Source organism: Manacus candei, unplaced genomic scaffold (genome assembly GCF_025592945.1).
Source record: "Manacus candei isolate 608988 ecotype Guabito, Panama unplaced genomic scaffold, ASM2559294v1 h1tg000010l, whole genome shotgun sequence".
Classification (NCBI taxonomy): Eukaryota; Metazoa; Chordata; class Aves; order Passeriformes; family Pipridae; genus Manacus; species Manacus candei.
The window spans coordinates 628,173-647,022 of NW_026138058.1; the positions used below are offsets into that span (position 1 = coordinate 628,173).

At 48.2% G+C, this 18,850-nt stretch overlaps 1 protein-coding gene across 2 annotated transcripts in view; it reads right to left on the reverse strand.

The window, feature by feature from the left end:
* Positions 1–2,669: 2,669 nt before the first annotated feature.
* The window catches only part of PAX5 (paired box 5), a 124,623-nt gene continuing 108,442 nt past the window's right edge, over positions 2,670–18,850 (reverse strand). For both annotated transcript variants that reach the window (XM_051777532.1, XM_051777531.1), the window contains 2 exons: positions 10,258–10,344; positions 2,670–3,139 (listed from right to left, as the gene is read on the reverse strand). In XM_051777532.1, coding sequence (XP_051633492.1) covers positions 3,063–3,139; positions 10,258–10,344 — 164 coding nt within the window. In that variant the 3' untranslated portion in view covers positions 2,670–3,062. The remainder of the gene's footprint in view (positions 3,140–10,257; positions 10,345–18,850) is intronic.

The following is an 18,850-nucleotide window of genomic DNA, read 5'->3' on the forward strand; positions in this document are numbered from 1 at the left end:
GCCTTTCAAAGACATTCTCCAAGGAGGACATTCCCCCCAGTGAAGGTCATGGTCAGAAAGTCCAGTCCTCCTGAGGAAAGTGAAACATTTTCAAAACCAGAAAGTACTATCAAGAAATGCCTTTTCCAGCAGCATGGCATGAATACTCCCATGGCCTAATTCTTACTGGCTATTCTTGCCAGGAACATGTCCCAGCAGATGTGAGCACGCTATGGCTGATGTGTTTTGGGAGAAGGGCGAGGCACAGGTCCCTGCCTAGCATGTGCAAGAGTGGGAGCTTTGGGTTTCCCCTTGGCAGCTCTGACTGAGACCTGTATGCTGCCTATGCACCCCTGCAGTCCCTGGGACAGAGCCCACCACTGTGCCTGGCAGGTAAGCTCTGGCAGAGGTCTGGCCCTGGGGAGTCCTGATGAAAGCCTTGAGGCCAGCCAGACCCACTGTGCCTTTCCTAAGTCCCTAGCTGAAGTACAAGGGCTGCTTGTCTGAGCACGCAAATATCTGCCAAAGTCTCATGTTTGGTCTTCTTAACGTTATCTAAATTAACGTACATCACACAACCCATGCTGCTAAGGAAACAAATAAAAGAAATGTGGTTGCAGGGCAGTCGGCAGAGTGGGTGAAAGACCCACATGCCAATGACAAGAGCTGCTGTTCCTTCACTGGTCACACAGATAGACTTGTTTTAGCCCAGTCTGGTCACCAAGCAGATGGTGTCCCCATAGCTGATGTAACTCAGTGCACCTCTGCTCCAGAACCAACAGCAGCACCTATGGTCATGCCCTTGTTTCTCACTTCTTCAGCAAAGGCACTGGATGGCCACATCCCTTCCTGAACTCACAGAGAAGGTGCATACAGGAAACCTCATCCAGGTTCTCACATGTGGTCCCAGGAATGGTAATGTCCTTTGCGGATTTGTCCAAGCAGTTGTGGGGTGCTCAGAAAGGTACAAACCCAAAGCAGTGCTTTGGAAGGTTACCTGTATAAACTGTCCATGCTGTTATTTGTCTTTAGTTAAAAATGGGTATGTATCAGTTATTAATTGCTGATAGATGAAAAGTAGGACTTATCTCACCAATAAGCTTGTCACAAAACTTACTTCTGGATTAGGGGCAAAATTTGAAAGACTCTGGCCAGAATCCCTGATGGGCTCTGTGAATATCCCACTGAAATGTCATTGAGCCAGTGGGACCTAAGTGTCTCTGTGGCTTTCGAGGATCAGAACACATCTGCCCTGGAAACTTGTAGGTGATGGCTGCACTTCCATAGCATAAGAAGATTCCACTGGAGTTGGAGAGAAAACTGCTCAGCACATCAGTGGCCACTGTGGACACCAGACATGCAGCACAAATGGTGAGGTGGGGAGACAGGAGAGACAATAGTGTTAACTCAGGAGCTGCCATTTCAGAGAAATGCTTGTACAGCTGGAAGCAGGTAAATACCTCCTTGAATGTTCATCCACAGGAATCAGTCTCAGGTTTGACACCAAAAACCCTTCTTCCACCTTGGGACACTCATGGGCAAGTGGCAATAGGACCCCTTAGCAGACCCTTTGTGGCTCCGGGTGGATGAGGATGGTTGGGCCAGAAGTAAGGAGGCTATGGCCAGATCTTCATCTCAACAGGACCAGGCAGCTTCTCCACTGCCTTCAGGAGGGAAGGGATGGAGTCATGCCCATCATCCTTATGTGATTGAGATTGTCTGCCCCTTGGCCTGGGGCGGGGGAAGGCTGTAGGGAGAGATCAGCAGTTCTCCTGACTCTGTAGAGCTGCCCTGATTGGTGTAGCTGCTTAGGGGATAATTTGCAGCCATTCTCCTCCCTTAGGTTAGTCCCCCACAAGCCACACATTGAAGGACATGTGACTATTAGTGCTCCTGCTCTGAGCAGGAGGGAAGAAATGTGGAATTAGCAGGGCAAAATTCCCCCCAGGCGTGTCTGGGCTACAGTGGCTGGAATCTGCGATGCCTTCACAGAAACACACAGACCCCCAAAACAAGCCCCTTCCCCTCTAGTTTGCCTTGGAAAGTGAGTGCAGCTGCCCTCATGCCCGGTACACCCCGCTAAGTACAATCCACTAAACAAAAATCATTACCATGGTACTTTTTCCCCTTCCGCTCAGGGTTTTCATGGCTGGGTTTTAGCACACAGTCTATTGTGATGTACATAAGGTGTCCGCTGCTATTTAGGAATTCCCTCCTGGAGGTCGCTTAACTTGAAGCCACCAATTTGTTTCAGGGCTATGATGGCAAATGAACATAAATGAATATTAAGCAGTAAAATATCACAAAATTACCCACATCTTTCAGTTGCCCATGTGTTTGATACCAGCATGTAGCATGATCTCACACAACTGTCAGATATGATGCTCTATACAGAAATAATATCAGCCCAAAATACAGCCACAATGAGTGTTAACCTGGTTCAAAGTTGCTTAAAGCTTACTGAGTTCTTTGAATCAGTGCACCTGTTTCAAAACACACTTTCAGATGTGTTTTGATTTTGTATTTTTACAATGTTGCTGCTTATGCTTAACCCACTCTTCTAGTAATACAAACAAGCAAGTAGCAAGTATTTACAGTGATGCTTGTGTAAAACTGAGCAAATTGATTTCTTTGCCTTGCCACAAAAAAAAACAAAAGAAAAAAAAAAAAAAGAGAAGAAAATTGCCTTGAGTCTCATAGCATGTTTCAGTGTGCAGCAAGAGGAAGCGGCCCCAAGGGGAGCTGCTCACACCTCTTCCTTATCCCCAGATACAGCCATGGCACCCGCAGGCGATTAAAGCAGTAACCAGCCGGCTGCAAAGAACATGAAGCTACTGTGCACTTTTGAGCACACAGAGTTTCAGGAGAACCCCTTCCTCCCATTTCTCTGTTTGATTCGAGACTCAACCAGATTTAAGAATACAACAATGAGTTCACCAAGTTTAAAGAGCAAAATTTCAATGATAATGTTCCTAGTAGGTACTTTCTCCTTCCCTTGTGGTGCAGCTGGCGTGGTTGTAGCAGGGTGACTGGCCGCGGTTGTCCCAGGCGGTGCCGTCAGCGCCAGTGCCGGGGCTCTGGCATCAGTGGCGGTCATAAGCAGTGGCAGTGGCTGGTGGGGCTGCCCCACGGGCCGCAGTGCTGTAGTAGTAGGGGGAGCCTGTGAGAGATGAGACCACCATGAGGAAGACAAAGGTGGAAAGGTGCCAGTTTGCAGCATTCTGACATGGGTGGTAGAGAGCTCTCCAGCCAGAGTTTCAATAAAGGCTGGGTAATTAGAATAAAAATCACATTCATGTATTCTGCATAAGAAGTGGGTACCGTTGCTTTGCATTGCTGCTGGCAGTTCAATACCTTCTTCCCTTCCTTCACTCAAAACATCAATTTCATTTACTTCACCAAAACAGTTAATCACTTTTTAGAATGAAAGGTCAAAATAATACAGCCCCAACCCACTACCACATTGTGACTTTTTTGATTTTCCCCCCTTCTTTCGGACAGGGGAAGAGGAGGTGGAGGAGGTTGAACCCCAAAGCATTCAACATATTTCACTGAAAGCACTCCTTTACTGAGAAAAGGCCTGAAAAATATTGGTAATGATTTTTTTCTGTCCTGCAAGGCTACAGAGTGGTAGATAGAGTGATCACTCAAGGATCACCAGGAACCTGGACTGTTTACTTGAAAGAGGAACAGTCTTTGACTTGTACTTGGAAAGACACCAATCTGTCCAGACAGCACCACTTGTTAAAAAACGTTCCAGGCACACCAGCAATGAAGCCAACTCTGCTCCATTCTAAGAGAGGAGCTGACTCCACCAGGAAAAGGTGGTGCCATAAGAGCTCAATAGGGCCTGTGGACCTCTCAGGAAAACATCAGTGGCAGTGAAGCCTAGGGTGTGTTTTTGGCTGTTTACTTCCCACCCCAGACTCTAGCAAACCCTGCTCCTGCAGGTCCAATGATTGCCCAGTCCCTGGGTGTAGTCTGAGTGTGGCAGCGCCCCAGTTGTTCCATCGCCATGACCCTGCACACCCTTTGGAGTAGGAAGGAGAAACCCAGTTGGCATGCCCTATGCTGTTGTTCACCTGCTCTCTGCTGAGCCAAGAGCCTCCACCTCTAGGAGGCTGGAGAACCTTTTGGCCTCTCCTCCTGCTGCACAGCCTCCAGATGAAGGCTTTGCTGTTCAGCCCAAAATGACCTGAGTGATTACTGCTGGTTCAAAAACCCAAACACAGAGTGTGAGTTGCACAGTCAGCCTCCAAGAGAAAGCTTATGCACGGTCACCATTAACCATTGGCAACATGCAGGGCTACCTCACTATTGTGGGTCCACCAGGATCCATCTAAAAGACAAGCCCACCTGTTCCTTCTAGTTTGCCACATCAGGCAGAGTGCCACTGTCCAGAGTGCCACATCAGGAAATCAGCTCAGTCTTCATCGCCAGCCTCCTGCTTCTCATTTCCAGGGGAGCATCTGCTATTGCACAGTATGTGCAATGCACTCCTTGGCACAGTCACAGCAAAGGAAACTTCTTTTTCGTGATCAGTGTCATACCACAGCATGTGGTACTCTGCAGCTGCAACTCCAAGGGGTCAGAAACAAAGGGGTTTGGCTACTGGAACGTGGCTTCCGCACCAGTCAGTACTGTGGCAGAACAGGAGCTTGTATGCAGGGAGGCAGTCTGTGTTGTCCTCAGTATCATCTTTAGTGACCCAGACATTCACACTTAAAAATCAGACAAAGCCACCACAAAGGGATGGGTTCAAAAAGAGATAACCTGATCTTCAGGAGTGTCCTCCCACCTGACTAGGAAGACAGTTTTACCATGTCCAAGAATAGCTCGAAAGAGTCTGTGAAATCACTGGCCAGGATAAGCATTTGTAAAGTTGTCTGTATACAAACTCCTAGGCGGGAACCTAACCCATCTAGGTTTATTTACTAAAAGGTAAAAATTTTAAGCCATAGCCAATGGCATCAGAGCAGATCCATTCAGAGGGTCATCATCCCATTTATGCTTGCAAAAGTGTAGAGCTGACATCCTTGTATTACCTGCTGAGGGCACCACAACAGCTAGCCTAGGCTGGACAGACAGTCCTCTTCCAGGTAACTGACACCAGGTTAATAAGCCCCTGACTCAGGAACTGTATTTCCTGGAGAGAATACTAGAAAGATTCAGAAAGACAGTGAATACCTTTCTCATTGGCAGTCTAAAATTAAATGCTGTATACTAAGTATCCCAGTCAAAATCAAGCCATTGAAAACATGGAAGCCTTCCTTGGTCAAATTGGCTAGTCTTGAATGAACAAAGGCAAGTGTAACAGTACACCAGACTTTGAAATGTGCATGTCCAGTCTAGCTGGGATTTTAGGGATGCTCGCTGTAGCAAGTGACCTGGGGGCTGCGCTCTCGGGGGTGCCAGTTTTCTGGCCCATGTCCATCCAATGATCCATGGGGATCATTTTGCACTGCAGGACAGGCGGTATCTTGAGACAAAACAACTCACAGGCCAGTGAAGGGTGGAAGTGCTCTCTTCACCTACCACATCACCACAAGGTCGATGTTGAGCAGCCAGTGGTGATCCCAGCAGAGACCCCAGTTCCCACCAGCACCAGAACCAGCACTGGCCATAACAGCTCAAATCAAGCAGAGGGGTGAAAAATCCAAAGGAGGGATCTAGCAGCAGCAAACAATTTCACCCTGACTCATTGAGCAGTGTCTGGGTCCCACCAGAGCTGGATGCAACACTTTAGGAGGTTATGGAGTAAATGGGGTCTTTTGGGAGTCAGGGCCTTCGTTTTCCCACTCCCTCTTCCTCCACTGCAGTTCTGATTCAATGCAGCTACCAAAGCCCAATATTTTTCCCATGCTTTCCAAAGGTCTTACACTTCTCTCAAGTTAGATGTTTCCCGTTTGCCTTTCAGAAGTGCAATTGAAAAAGCTTGTATTTAAAGTGAAAAATGAAAGTATTCACTCTTCCTGTCACCATGCCCCCATCCAGAATAGACTTCTCCATCCTTCTGTCATTTTTCCTTTCTAATTCATACTATCATCAATTTATCTCTTGACACAGTCATTTCTAGTGCCTGCTTGTTCTCCAATCTTTCCACAGAAACTCACAGAGGAATCGAATCCAATCCTAATTGACTAGCTCCAAGCTCTGCCTTTGCGAAGCACCATGCCAGCACTGGTAGCCAGAATGCCACAATGGTGCAGCCAAACCCACCCAACCAGTGCACAGGGACCACATCCGTGTTGGACATGGGACACCACATCAAGTAGAACATACAGCGAGCATCATTGAGCCAAATACTACAAGCCAGCACAAAACTGAACCGTTTTTCTTCATTAGACAGTGTTGCTGTTATCCACTCTTAGCACGCATGTGTTGAGCTGACCCTATGCTGGCAAGCACCAATCTGTGCTGACAGTGACAGTGTGAGCCCCAGAACTCAGGCACACGTGTTCATGTGCATCCCTGCACTGTACCACTTGCAAGCGATTCACTGCACAGTGTGGGGGAAAAATAAACAGGAAAAAGGGGCCTTCCCCTCATGTCTTTGTCTGGCTTTGAGATGGGTACACCTGCTACAGCCACCAAGCCAGACACCACATGAGTGACCAGGGTCTGTGTCCTCTTCCCAGCACATCCCCCTAAGAACTCAAGGTCTGTCGTCTCTCTTGCTATGGTCAAGGAAGGACTGAGCCAATCTCCACATAAAAGACTGTCGTGTCCCTGCCACACAAGAATGGTGTGGGTGCCACCAGGGCTGACAGCAGGACTCGAAGAGCAGGAAGATGCTGCAGAGCTGAAGCAAGCAACTGACTTCTTCTTCTGCCCCTGCTTCTCTTGACCACTCTGGAGGACTGTGGCTTGGTTTTCTGCCCTTCCCCAAGAGCAGTGGGGCACAGAACCTGGGATTGCCCCAGAGAGGAGGGAGAGCAGTCCCCCATCTGCAGCATTTCCCAAAACGGCTGGGGCAGACATGGCTTGGCTGCATGGTGCAGAGGAGTGGGGAGCACCAAAGCAAGAGCAGAGCAGGCACTGGGGTGATGGTGAGCAGCTGGTGCTCTTCTGGGTCCAGACAGCCTTTTCCCACTGTCTGCATGCCACAAGCATGGTTCTACCTTCCCATGAAGACACCACTTCACACCCCTCACTGCTGCTCCACACGCACAGGACAAAGATTAGAGACTAACAACCAAAGCTTTCTCACCATTCTCATCTCTCTCTCAGTTCCTATTCTCTTTACGCCCCCCAAAAAATAAAAAATAATTTTTCAGCCCAAGTATCCTTTCTTCCTACCACTTGCAAATCGTGGCATCTCTCCTTTTAGCTCCTTTTTCACAGGTCTCAGCCTGGTGTGATTGCTGCTGTGCAATTCTTCCTTGCCAGCCCAGGGAATTAATTGAACATAGGCACTGTTAAGTGCTTACAGTATTACACTTTCATCTCAGTGAAAGGAACAGGACTTTGTAAAACAAACTGTGTCAGGCAATGTACCAGTCCTGATTAATTTTGTCAGGGTTTCTGTTCTGAGGTTGATACTGCCAGAGCTTCCTCTCAGGAGAGAATTACTAAGTGCTCTCACGTATACTCCTGAGAGGAGTGGAAGCATCCTGGATATAGTGCAAATTAACCTCCTCTCCACTGCGGGTGCTCAGGCTCATCACATGGCACCTTCTGGGTGTGCAGGGCGACTTGGGGCAGCTTTTTAAAGCACTGCCAGAGAGTCCTACTTGCCCTGAATTACCAGTAGAATTAGCAGGCACTAGGAAGACAGGAGTGCAGGATCAGAATCAGGCTCCCAGTGACAAAGGCAGAGTTGTGGTTAAGAGGGATTTTTGCAAGGCACAAGAGATGTCTGACCCATAGCCTACGGCTGATTGTGGAGACATTGCTCAGATCATATCACTGTACTTAGACCTACCAGTGGTCAGGCAAGGGGATTCTCCCTCCAGGAACCTCCAGTTCACCCCATTTTGTGACCAGGCTGAACTGAAATGTTAAGTTAATCTTCAGGACTTGAAGCAGAACAAAAGTTCCCAATTTCTTTTTCTTTTTGATGCATCAAGACTTCCAGTCTCATAACTCCAAATCGAAGCGTCGTTAAACACTCAAAGCAATATAACCTTATCTGTACAATCACTGAGCCTGTGTTTACTGAAACAGAAGATTTTGAAAACGCCAAAAAAAGTATATCGAAGAGGGTAAAAAAGAGGAAGGCAAGATTATATATTTTAACAATTCGCAACAGCAAAAAATAAAATTAAACAAAAAAAAAATGAAACATTTCAATTTCAATAAAGCTGAAGTTTCTGAAAACAGGAGCATCCAAAGTTTTTTGCCCTTACCTCATTTAAACACAGATTCACAGCATGCTGCTGAGTAAATACTGCTGAAGAAATCCTTGCCAGCCTGAGACACAAGCATTGCTGCAAGGAGCATGCCATCCCCATAACTGTGCTCATATGGCAAAGATGAGATGGAATTTGCCCCCAAAATGCATCATGCAAAAAGGAAAAGAGAAAAAGAGAATGAATGGAGAAGAAAGGGAATGGCACAGGTAAAAGGTGTCCTGGCAGCAAGCAGCTGTCTCCTGGCCGGCCTCTGCTTTAAAGTCTTCTCCTGATCCAGACTTACGTATCTCCAACATATTCAGGGCACCATGGAGACCTACCCTGCCTGGCACCCTGGACAGCACACTCGGAGCTGATAAAAGACCATCACCTCAAATGAAGAGCTGAGCAGGTCATGGGCACAACCTGCTACTGATAGAGTCGAAAGGTTACTGTCCACCCCTGTGAGGCTGCACAGAGCTCAGGAATGGCTTTGAGATGGCTCCGGATGGTGCACACATCCTCCCCTGTGGTGGCGGACACCCACAGGCAGGAGCACAGTGCACAGCTAAGGTACCCCTCCAAAAGCCCTGTCTTCACGAAGAAGGGCAGGGTTAGGGCTGGGTTGTCATTTATTTTTAGTGTCATGCCTGGTTTTTTGCTGGTTTGCAAGCAAAATTTAGAAAGTCACCTACAACCAGGCTTCCTAGGCCCATCCATGATGCAAAGCATTGCTGAAGCAGTTCTTTTGCTTCCAAAGGAGTTGCAAAATGAGATGTGAAGAAAGCATGGTGTATGCTCTTCCTCCTGGCAAAAGCATCTTTCCCACGCAGTCCAGCCAAAATCCCACCAGCGCTACTGGCTGTGGCCATGGAAACTGTGAGTTTGAGCACAGGGACTCCCCTGGCTTTGTGCAGCTATGCCCATCCATATTAGCTGGAGATCTGTCTGCTGATTTATGATGGAAGCGCTAACAAACCCTTAAATGTGGCACAGCAAATAGCAGCATTATACCAGCACCATGGCATGAGAGGCAGAGGCAGTCTATGGTTCCCCAAGGATTTGTTTAAGGACAAGAACAATGATGAATACAGCCTGGGTGGTTCAATTACATGGGGACTCAATTACTTAAAACAAAGAAACTGGACTAAAAAAGTATGACAAAAATTCAGAATTATTTCGCTGCTGGAGGTCACATATAACAGCCCTGTCATCCATAAATCTGGAAATCTCTAAGGCATGCTAGTCCTCTGTTGAGAGACGACAATTAATTGGTATTTTACTTACCTCATCCATGCAAATTATGCAGGGAAAAATTCTAATTACTGCATGCTACATGTATATAAGGTCAAGGGGGGCCAGCTTTTGACAGTGGTGTAAAATGGATTATGTTTATCCTTCACATGAGGGCCATGATCCTGCATGAGCTACAGGGCTTCTGTTTCCCATCGCTTGTGCTGGCATCAGCAAGGCTGCACGGGCATAGTAGTCCCTTGCTAAGGAGGGACGGAGTGGGCAAACACACAATTGGGGCGCCAATGCAACATGAGGTCAGGGAGAGATGCAAAGCACTTGCATGAGCAAGCAGCAATGGCATGGGGACTGATGGGGCTTACATCTGGCTGTAAGCAAACTGGTACCTCAAGTTTTGTCTGAACAGGATCCCTTACCCTCAACAAAATGCAGATCATGCTTTCTGGCAACATCCCATGTCTCTGGAAGGATTTTATCAGGCAGAAGCAGGATGATGAGAGGTTTGGCTGGGGCTTTTTCTTGGCAAAGTGAATCAAGAATAATTATGCACCCCAAAGAAGACCTGCAGTCTCATGCATGGGCTGAGCATAGGGACTGAGGACCAGGTCAGTACACATGTTCTGCCCACCCCAGGGGTGGAAAAACACTACACACATTACTCTGAGCTCTCAAGGCGGGGGTAGCCACTTACCCAGGAGTCCAGGGTTGGGAAACCTCCAGGAGTCGTTGTATGTTGAATACTGCGGGTGGCTGTACGGGGTCCCAGAAAACTCACTCCCTGAGTTAAAGAGACAGAACAAAATATTATTTGATTTGAGATGACAGTTACAATTCTGAGAGAAAGGAGCTCTTCAGCGCACACTGTGCTCCAGTGATAGTCACAGTAAAAGCACTGCAGGACACCTTGAGGGAGGGCAATATGGGTGGGCAAATTATTAAGTAAATGAGTGCAGTCATCTTTTAGGCATCCTTTCCGTGCTGTAGCTCAGGCCTGCTAAGCTAGTGGGACTTTTTCAGGCAGCCCATGCTGAGGAACAAGGCAATGAGGAGGGATGGAGAGGCCTCTGGGACACACTGGTGGGGCTGGTCCTTGCCTCTATGGCCCAAGAGCACTCAGAGCAAGAAACGCAATACAAGGACAGGGCTGCTCAGATAGGGTCTCTACTGCAGGACAAGATGAACCAGCCAGTTTTCTAGATACTGGGTACCCTTCCAGGAGAACATGGTCACGGTCCCAGCTATTTGTCCAACACTGTAAGCCAAGGAGAAGGATGTTTGCATCAGTTTCAGACATCTTGAACCTCCTAGACAAAGGCAGAAAAAATGCTTGAAGAGCTATTTATCTCCTTGCCAGCACCCGCTCTCCCCATCTGTTTGTTCTCTTCACATGTCACCTCCTGCTTTGTACTTCAGCTCCAAGTTATTCAGTACAGAGCTTTGCACCATGGGGCTCTGACCCAGGCCCTCCACCATGCAAATACCAACACTGCTGCTGCTTTACTAGGAAATTTTCTTCAAATGACAGATTTCCACTCTCCTCTATCTCTTTCTTCCTCCTTTCCTTCTCTCTCTCCCACACATAAATATATACACGCACAGTGCAGCATGGCAGGAGAAAGGATAGGTTTCCTAAACCAAGAGGAGGGGGTTGCCACCCTGCAGCAGAAGATGCTCACCATGATTTTTGCCTGCTCTGGTCCTTGGTGCTGGTGCAGCCCCCATGCCGTACACAGGAGCTGCCTTTACCCCAGCTGTGCAGGAGACCCCTGATACCATGTCCTGAGCACCCAAGGCTCAGCACCCCTGCCCAGCACAACTGACAGACCCACCCTGGAGAACACTCCTGGGTCCCCAGGTCAGTAAGAGGCCTTCTCTCTCAGGACACAGTTTAGGCAAGTTGCTGGCCTGCTGGCTCCAGGAGAGAGGGGATGATGCTCTGGTCACCAAAATATAGGGTCAGATCTAGATCAGCCTGGTCTCCACATGATGCTGCTTCAGTGAAAATGAGTTGCCTCTCCATCTGCACCGCAAGGTGAACACACTGAGTGTGCTGACAGCAGGACCTGCCCATCACTGGTCTGCTCCAGGAGGTCTCTGTTAGCATCCCTTTCTTGTTTCTCACTGCCCTTCAGACCCATGGTATTGCATCTACCAGCCTCAGCCTGCTCTCTCCCCCTGACACAGCATCCACAGAGAGGAGGTCCCAAGTCAGCAACAGCAAGTGCTTCCACACTCAGTGTACCTTGCTGTGCCAACCACATCACTTCACAAGCTCAGAGAGGTTTTCTTTAGTGCCTCTAAGGAATGGTATTAATTCACCATGAGCCAGGAAAAATGAAGCTGTTTTCAGACCTTTCTTCACAGTGAAGTACACCATACCTATAATTCCTCTCCGCTCTTGACCCAATGGATGATAGACGACTTCAGCGCCTGAATGTTACCTCCATCACTATGCTCACTCTAAAAGACTGAGGCATGGCAAAGCTGGCAATGCCAGAAGATATGTCAGGAGCCACCTGATGCACCTGGGCCACTGGTAAAAGCATCTGCATTGCCTTCTGCAAGTTAGGAATCCAGCTCTCTCCCACAGGACACAGAAGCTTCTCTCTGGTCCTTTCTGCCTCTGCACCACCACAGCTGAGACTGTTGTCTCACCCAGAGCCCTCCCTGCTTGCCTCTTCCCCACAAAGCCTCTCAGCTTCCAGCAGGTTTCTGGTCCAGCTTAGTCTTTCTGGTGTTTGCCCAAGCCTGCAAAGCACATGGGCAGCAATAGGTCTGGGAATTTCACTTGTGGCTGTCATGATGTTTCCCAGTCCTTGAAGACTCACAGCCAGATCCTCCTGTCAGTGTGTAGCACACACAAATCCCTTCATCCTGTGGGTGTCTCTTCTACAGGGAGGAGATCACACAGCACTTTCTCCAGGGGTTTCATTTCTTCCTTTCCACAGGGAAGTGAGAAATTCAAAGATTTAGCCCTTTTTAGTTGCACAGAACAATTCGGCTGCCTGACCAACATGACATGTGAAAGCCGATGGGAGAGACTCTTGCTGCCACATCCTCCCCTGGAGCTGCACAGTGCATGGACAGAGGGACAGGACAGACAGGACAGCAGGACAGATCATGATCCCTGCTGCAGGTTTTTTGCACAGGGTGCAGAGAAGAGCCTGTCCTGTCCTTTGTGCACCAGGAGCACCCAGGCTTCAAATGAAGCTCACAATGAACTGTCATATGCCTGCAAGAGCTGTGTCCCAAGGGGGAGCATGCTCCCCTTGGACAACCCCTCATTTTCAGCTGTCCCACCGCCCTCTTTTCCTCCCTCTTTCTCTCCCTCCCTTCCCTTCACACCCATTACTCCTCTCTCCTGTTCTCCCAGGGCTGCACAGACCCAGTCTTTCCCATGTTGATGCTGTGCATGCCACGGAGCAGGCAGCAGTGCTTTCCAAATGTTCATCGGTGCTGCAGCAGGGCTGCGGGTGGGAATGGGCTGACACTTCATTGTTTCATCCTCTCCTGCCTTGCTCTCCTCCCCCACCATCCCCACTGCCCTCCTCCCCACACTCGCACACAGACACACATCGTGGACCCTCTCTGGGGGATGCTCCAGTGCCTGTCAGGCTGAGGCTTCCAATTCTCTGTTTTTTATGCCTCAGTGGTCAGGGTGTCAAGCTCCTGCAGTACAGACCAGCCAGGAGCTCGAGGAGTCACTGAGCACCATCAGCTCAGTGACAGTGTTGCTTGCTTCTTAACATACTCTGCATATCCATCAGCCTTGCAGGGGGGAAAAAGAGAAAGAGAGGGAGGGAGAGAGTGCGTGCGTGAGAGAGAGACAGAGAGAGAGTAGGACAGGAAGGAAAACTAGAGGAAATAAACATGAGAGAGGGGAGAGGAAAAGGAGAAGTGGGGAGAAAGTCTCAAGCCCTGCTATTATGACCGCAGCACTTGGGCAGACATAAGTGAAACTAAGATAGATGAATGAACACTGCGTGACTGCCTCATGAATTCCACCAGCTATTCTAAGGTCCATCAGCTATACTTCTTGACAGCAGTTTTTACCGGCCAGCCCTTGTCCTATTCAAAAACAAACACCACAGATCAGCCACCCAGGGGCACACACACATGCAGCGCATTGCGCACATGAGAATGATGCGTGCCTGCACCACGAGGAAGGGGTGGCAATTGGACACATCCCTCCTTCACATGAAATGGTAAGCCCCCTCCTCAATAGTTCTTACCTTGCTGAGACACAAAGACACAAACAAAGGGGTCCTGCCAGAGTTAGCCCACCTCTTGCCACAGACCAGGCTCCACACTGCCACGGAAAGGGGTCAGACCTTTCCACCACCCTGCCCCACCGAGGGAGAGGTACAGTGAAAGAAGGAAAAAAGAATGATTCCCAGTAACACTGTTGCTACAAGCCAGTGGCAAGACCTTGGAGATACATTCCACTTTGAGATGGTGGGACAGAGATATAGACCCCTTGCCTACAGGGTTAGCTCAGGTGGCTACAGGTAGTCTGATGGTGGTGGATGGACCTTCAGCTGCAAAACTGTCCATTCTGCAGCATTTTCTCTTGGAATTATCAACTCACATTTACCAGTCTGCTTGACTTTAAGGTAAGCTTCCTGCAAGTTTCCTTTGTAATTTTCAGGGAAACTGAAAAGCGTGAGCATAAAAATCTCCAGAACCAAGAGGTGAAGGAGGACGTCTTTTACACTGCTGTGGCTTTAGAGAACTGCTTCTGTAGGAAATGGGGAAGATGCAGGCACATTCATGCACTGGTACTGGATGTGGGGCAGAAAGGTGATGGAAAACTTCCTGCTCAGTGGAAAGGCGGGAGGATGGGCAGATGCTCAAAGCAGGGCCAGCTCAGACAGAGGCCATGTTCATTCAAGGTGTGGAAACTTCCTAGACCAGAGAAAGCCTGACCACTGTCACTGCACTAGCCCTGTTCACTGTGCAGAGTACCCAGCTGCAGTCCTTTGAGATAGCACAGCAGTCATGAGTGTGTCCCTTAGCCTGGTCTCCTTGAGACTGTGTGACAATACCAGCAGAAAACAGCAGCCTAGTCAAACATGGAACAGGCTTGTTGTCCAGCTGCTGGTAGCTTTGGACTGAAATGCAATTGGAGCAAACACTCAGCAAAGAAGTTCCATATGCCACTTCCAAGTATGCCACTGAAGTCTCAGAAGACCCCACAAATCAAAAGCTCCAGAGCTACTACAGCTCAACCAGAGCCAGCTGCGTGCAGACACACATGTTTGGACACTTTTTGCTGCGTTTTCTCAGATATCAGGTTTTTGCATGTGTATTTGCAAGAGGGAGAAACCATCAGGAACATGGGGGTGGATGATTGTTACCCATGTGATGGCTACTGGTAATACAATATGCAGGTGGTTCAAGGGCAGGTGATACAACATGTAGGTGATACAATGTGCCTTCCTCCCTGCCACAGCCATGTGATGGCTCCCAGTTGTCACCCACCAGGGGGAGTGACCACAACTCCGTGCCTGCGCTGTCCCTCCTGCCACACCTGTTACTGCCAGTGGTTGCTCAAGCAATTCCCACTACTGGGCCTTTTTGTTAATTAAGCTCTAGGTTTAGGACAACGCCTTATGCAGCTCTTCTATTTGACAGGAAATTAGGACAAATCAGAAAAAATGGTGTTCAATAAACACAGCTGCTTAAGTTAATAAGAATAGAAGGCTGGGGGACAAAACTCAGAGCCAAGCCAGGAACAGCAAGACATTGCTCACCCTTTTTTGGGGTTCTGGTAAGTTTAGAAAGAAACTGCCGTATTTTTCCCTAAATTGGGCTCCTGCAGACAAACATCTGTCCCCATGTAGCCTAACTCTACCCTTCTCTTGTGCCAAGGGACCTTACTTTTTTTAAATGAACACTCTCATGACTTTTATTTGTTTTCTATCATTTTCTTTTGTAGAAGTAATCACATGGATCATAAATTTCTTCAGTGAATTCCAATAACAGTCATTATCCTGGTAGTTAAGACGTGCTTGACTGCATGGGGAGCAGGGATAAGCACTGCACTGAGCCACACGTTCATACCTGCACATCATGAGCTGGCTCTGTGAGGCAGTGGCTATCCAAACAGAGCCTGGAAATCTATTACATCAAAGTTCTGCCTGCCATAAGGCAGCCATAGCCTGAGCTGGAGGTGGATATAAACCAAAACAGAATCGCAGAATCACAGAATCACGGAATATGCTGAGTTGGAAGAAACCCACAAGGATCATCAAGTCCAACCCTTATCCCTGCACAGGACCATCCCCAAGCATCACACCATGTGCCCAAGAATATCATCCAAATGCCTCTTGAACTCTGTCAGGCTTGGTGCTGTGACCACTGCCCTGGGGAGCCTGTTCCAGTGCCCAACCACCCTCTGGGTGAAGAACCTTTTTTCTGATATGCAATCTAAATCTCCCCTAACACAACTTCAGGCCATTCCCTTGGATCCTTTCACTGGTCACCAGAGAGAAGAGATCAGTGCCTGCCCCTCCTCTTCCCCTCACGAGAAAGTTGCAGACAGCAATGAGGTCTCCCCTCAGCCTCCTCTTCTCCAGCTGGACACACCAAGTGCCCTCAGCCACTGCTCACACAGTGTCAAAGGCCCTTCACAATCTTCATTACCCTTCTTTGGACACTCTCTAATTGCTTAATGTCTTTCTTATATTGCAGTGACTAAAACTGCACACAATATTCAAGGTGAGGCCGCACCACTGCAGAGCAGAGTGGGACAATCACCTCCCTCGATCGCCCGGCAATGCCTGATGTCCCCCAGGACATGGTTGACTGTCCTGGCTGCCAGGGTACTGCTGACTCATACTGAACTCACCATCAAACAGGACCCCCAGGTCCCTTTCCATGGCACTGCTTTCCATCACCTCATTCCTCAGTCTGTCCATCCATCCAGGGTTGACCCATCCCAGGAGCAGAATCCAGCACTTCCCCTTGTAGAATTTCATATGATTGGTGATTGCCCAGTCCTGTAATTTGTTGAGGTCTCTCTGCAGGGCCTCCCTGCTTTTGAGGTACTCCAAGTTTTGTACCATCTGGAAACTTGCTTAGTGTCCCCTCCAGTCCTGCATCCAAGTCATTTATGAAGATGTTGAAGAGGACAGGGCCTAAGATGGAGCTCTGTGGAACCCCACTAGTGACAGGTCACCAGTCTGATGTCACCCCAGTCACTGCTACCCTCTGTGCTTGATCCATGAGCCCATTGCTCACCCACCACATGATGTGTTTATCCAGCTGTGGGCTGGACAGTTTGTCCAGAAGGATCCTGGGATAGACAGTATCAAAAGCCTTTACTGAAATCTAAAATGATCACATCAACTGGCTTCCCTTGACCAACCCTTAACCCAGCCTTGGGTTACTTTGTCGTAAAAGAAAATCAGGTTTGATAAGCAGGACTTTCCTCTCATGAAGCTGTGCTGGCTGCGATCAATGACTGTGTTGTCCTTCAGGTGTTTTTCACTACCTCCAAGAATAATCTTCTCCACAGCTTTACCAGGCACTGGAGTGAGAATGACAGACCTGTAGTTTCTGGGGTCCTCCTTCTTGCCTTTCTTGAAAATTGGGACGTTTACCATCTTCCAGTCAGGTGGGATCTCTCTGGATTCCCAAGACCACTCAAAAACCCTTGAGTGAGGTTTTGCAATGACATCTGCAGCTCTTTGAGGATTCTGGGATGAATCCCATCAGGCCCCATAGATCTGTAGGGATCCAACTAGAGCAGTAGATCCCACACAATTTCAGGGTCAACTAGATGATCATTCTCACAGTCATGGTCCTCCAGCTCAGGGCACTGAGACCCCCTTGGTCTGTCATCCGTGTTCAAAACAGAGGCAAAGAAAGTATTAAACACCTCTGCCTTGTCTCTCTCCCTGTTTGTGAGCTTACCATCCTCATTCAGTAATGGGCCAATGATATTTTTATACTGCCTACTGCCGTTAATGTATTTGAAAAATAATCTTTTTATTGACCCTCACATTTCTGTCAGCTTCAACTCCAGCTGAGCTTTGGCTGCACGAATTTTCTCCCTACAGCAGCAAGCAGAATCTCTGTATGCTTCCCTTGTCACTTGAACTTGCTTCCACTGGGCACACACATTCCTTTTTTGCCTTATTTTCAAGAGAAGATCCCTGCTGAGCCAAGCCAGCCCTCTGCCTCGCCTGCTTGACTTCTGACATTTGGGAATTGCCTGCTCCTCTGTTTTTAGGAGGTGGTGTTTAAAAACTGACCAGCATTGATGGATCCCAGCACCTGCAAAACCATTTTTCCAGGGCACTTCCTTCCTAATTCCCTGAGCAGCCTGAAGTCTGCTCTACTCATGGCCAGAGTTGAGGTTTTGCTGGCACTTTTCCTCCTCTCAACAGAGATTTTAAACTCAATCTCTTCATGGCCGCTGTGGCCAAGATGACCACCAATCTCCACTCACAAGATCCACTCTGTTGACAAGCAGCAGGGCATTTTTTCCAGTTGTGTCCCTTAGGATCTGTTCTATAAAGCTGTCATCCAGGATTTTAGGAATCTTCTGGCCCAGGTTGTACTGGCTGTGTGATGGTCCCAGTTAATTTCTGGCAAATTGAAGTCACCCACAAGGACAAGGGGAGTTAATTTGGAAGTATCCCTTAATTAGAATAATTCATCAGTATCATCATCCAGGCTGGTTGTTCTATAGGAGACTCCCATGATGATATTTGCATTATTTGTTTGCCCCCTGATTCTTACCCAGAGGCTCTCAACTGTGCCATTGCCAACTGTGAGCTCCGTACATTCTAACCATTCTATTACATACAGTGCCACCCTTCTGCCTCTTTTGGCCTGTTTATCTCTCCTAAAGAGCCTGTAACCATCCACCTCCCTAGAGATGGCTTCATGATCCAGCAGCCCAGGCAGCATCTCGCATTATGTCAGAGGGATAAACTGTCGGGGACCTTAGAAATGCAGGAAAAGGGTCTGGGCTCTTGGAGAGAGAGAACAATAGTGTTGTTTTCTCTCAGTAAAATAAACTTTCCTCTCCACACCAAGCCATCACAGTGGCTCACAGTGGATGAGGTCTGCAGCCCTGCCTGGAAAGCTGCTGTCTCTGCAACTCACAGGACTCACTCACTTAGAAGTTTTCCTCATGAACAGGGAAGCTGGGAAACACCTTTCAGTTAAAACTTCATTTCTCATAAAGTTCTTTCACATCACTAGCATACTTTTGAAAATCTGTAACAATTTGGACAACATCTTTCAGTGAAAAAGAGTCCTGGATTTCAATT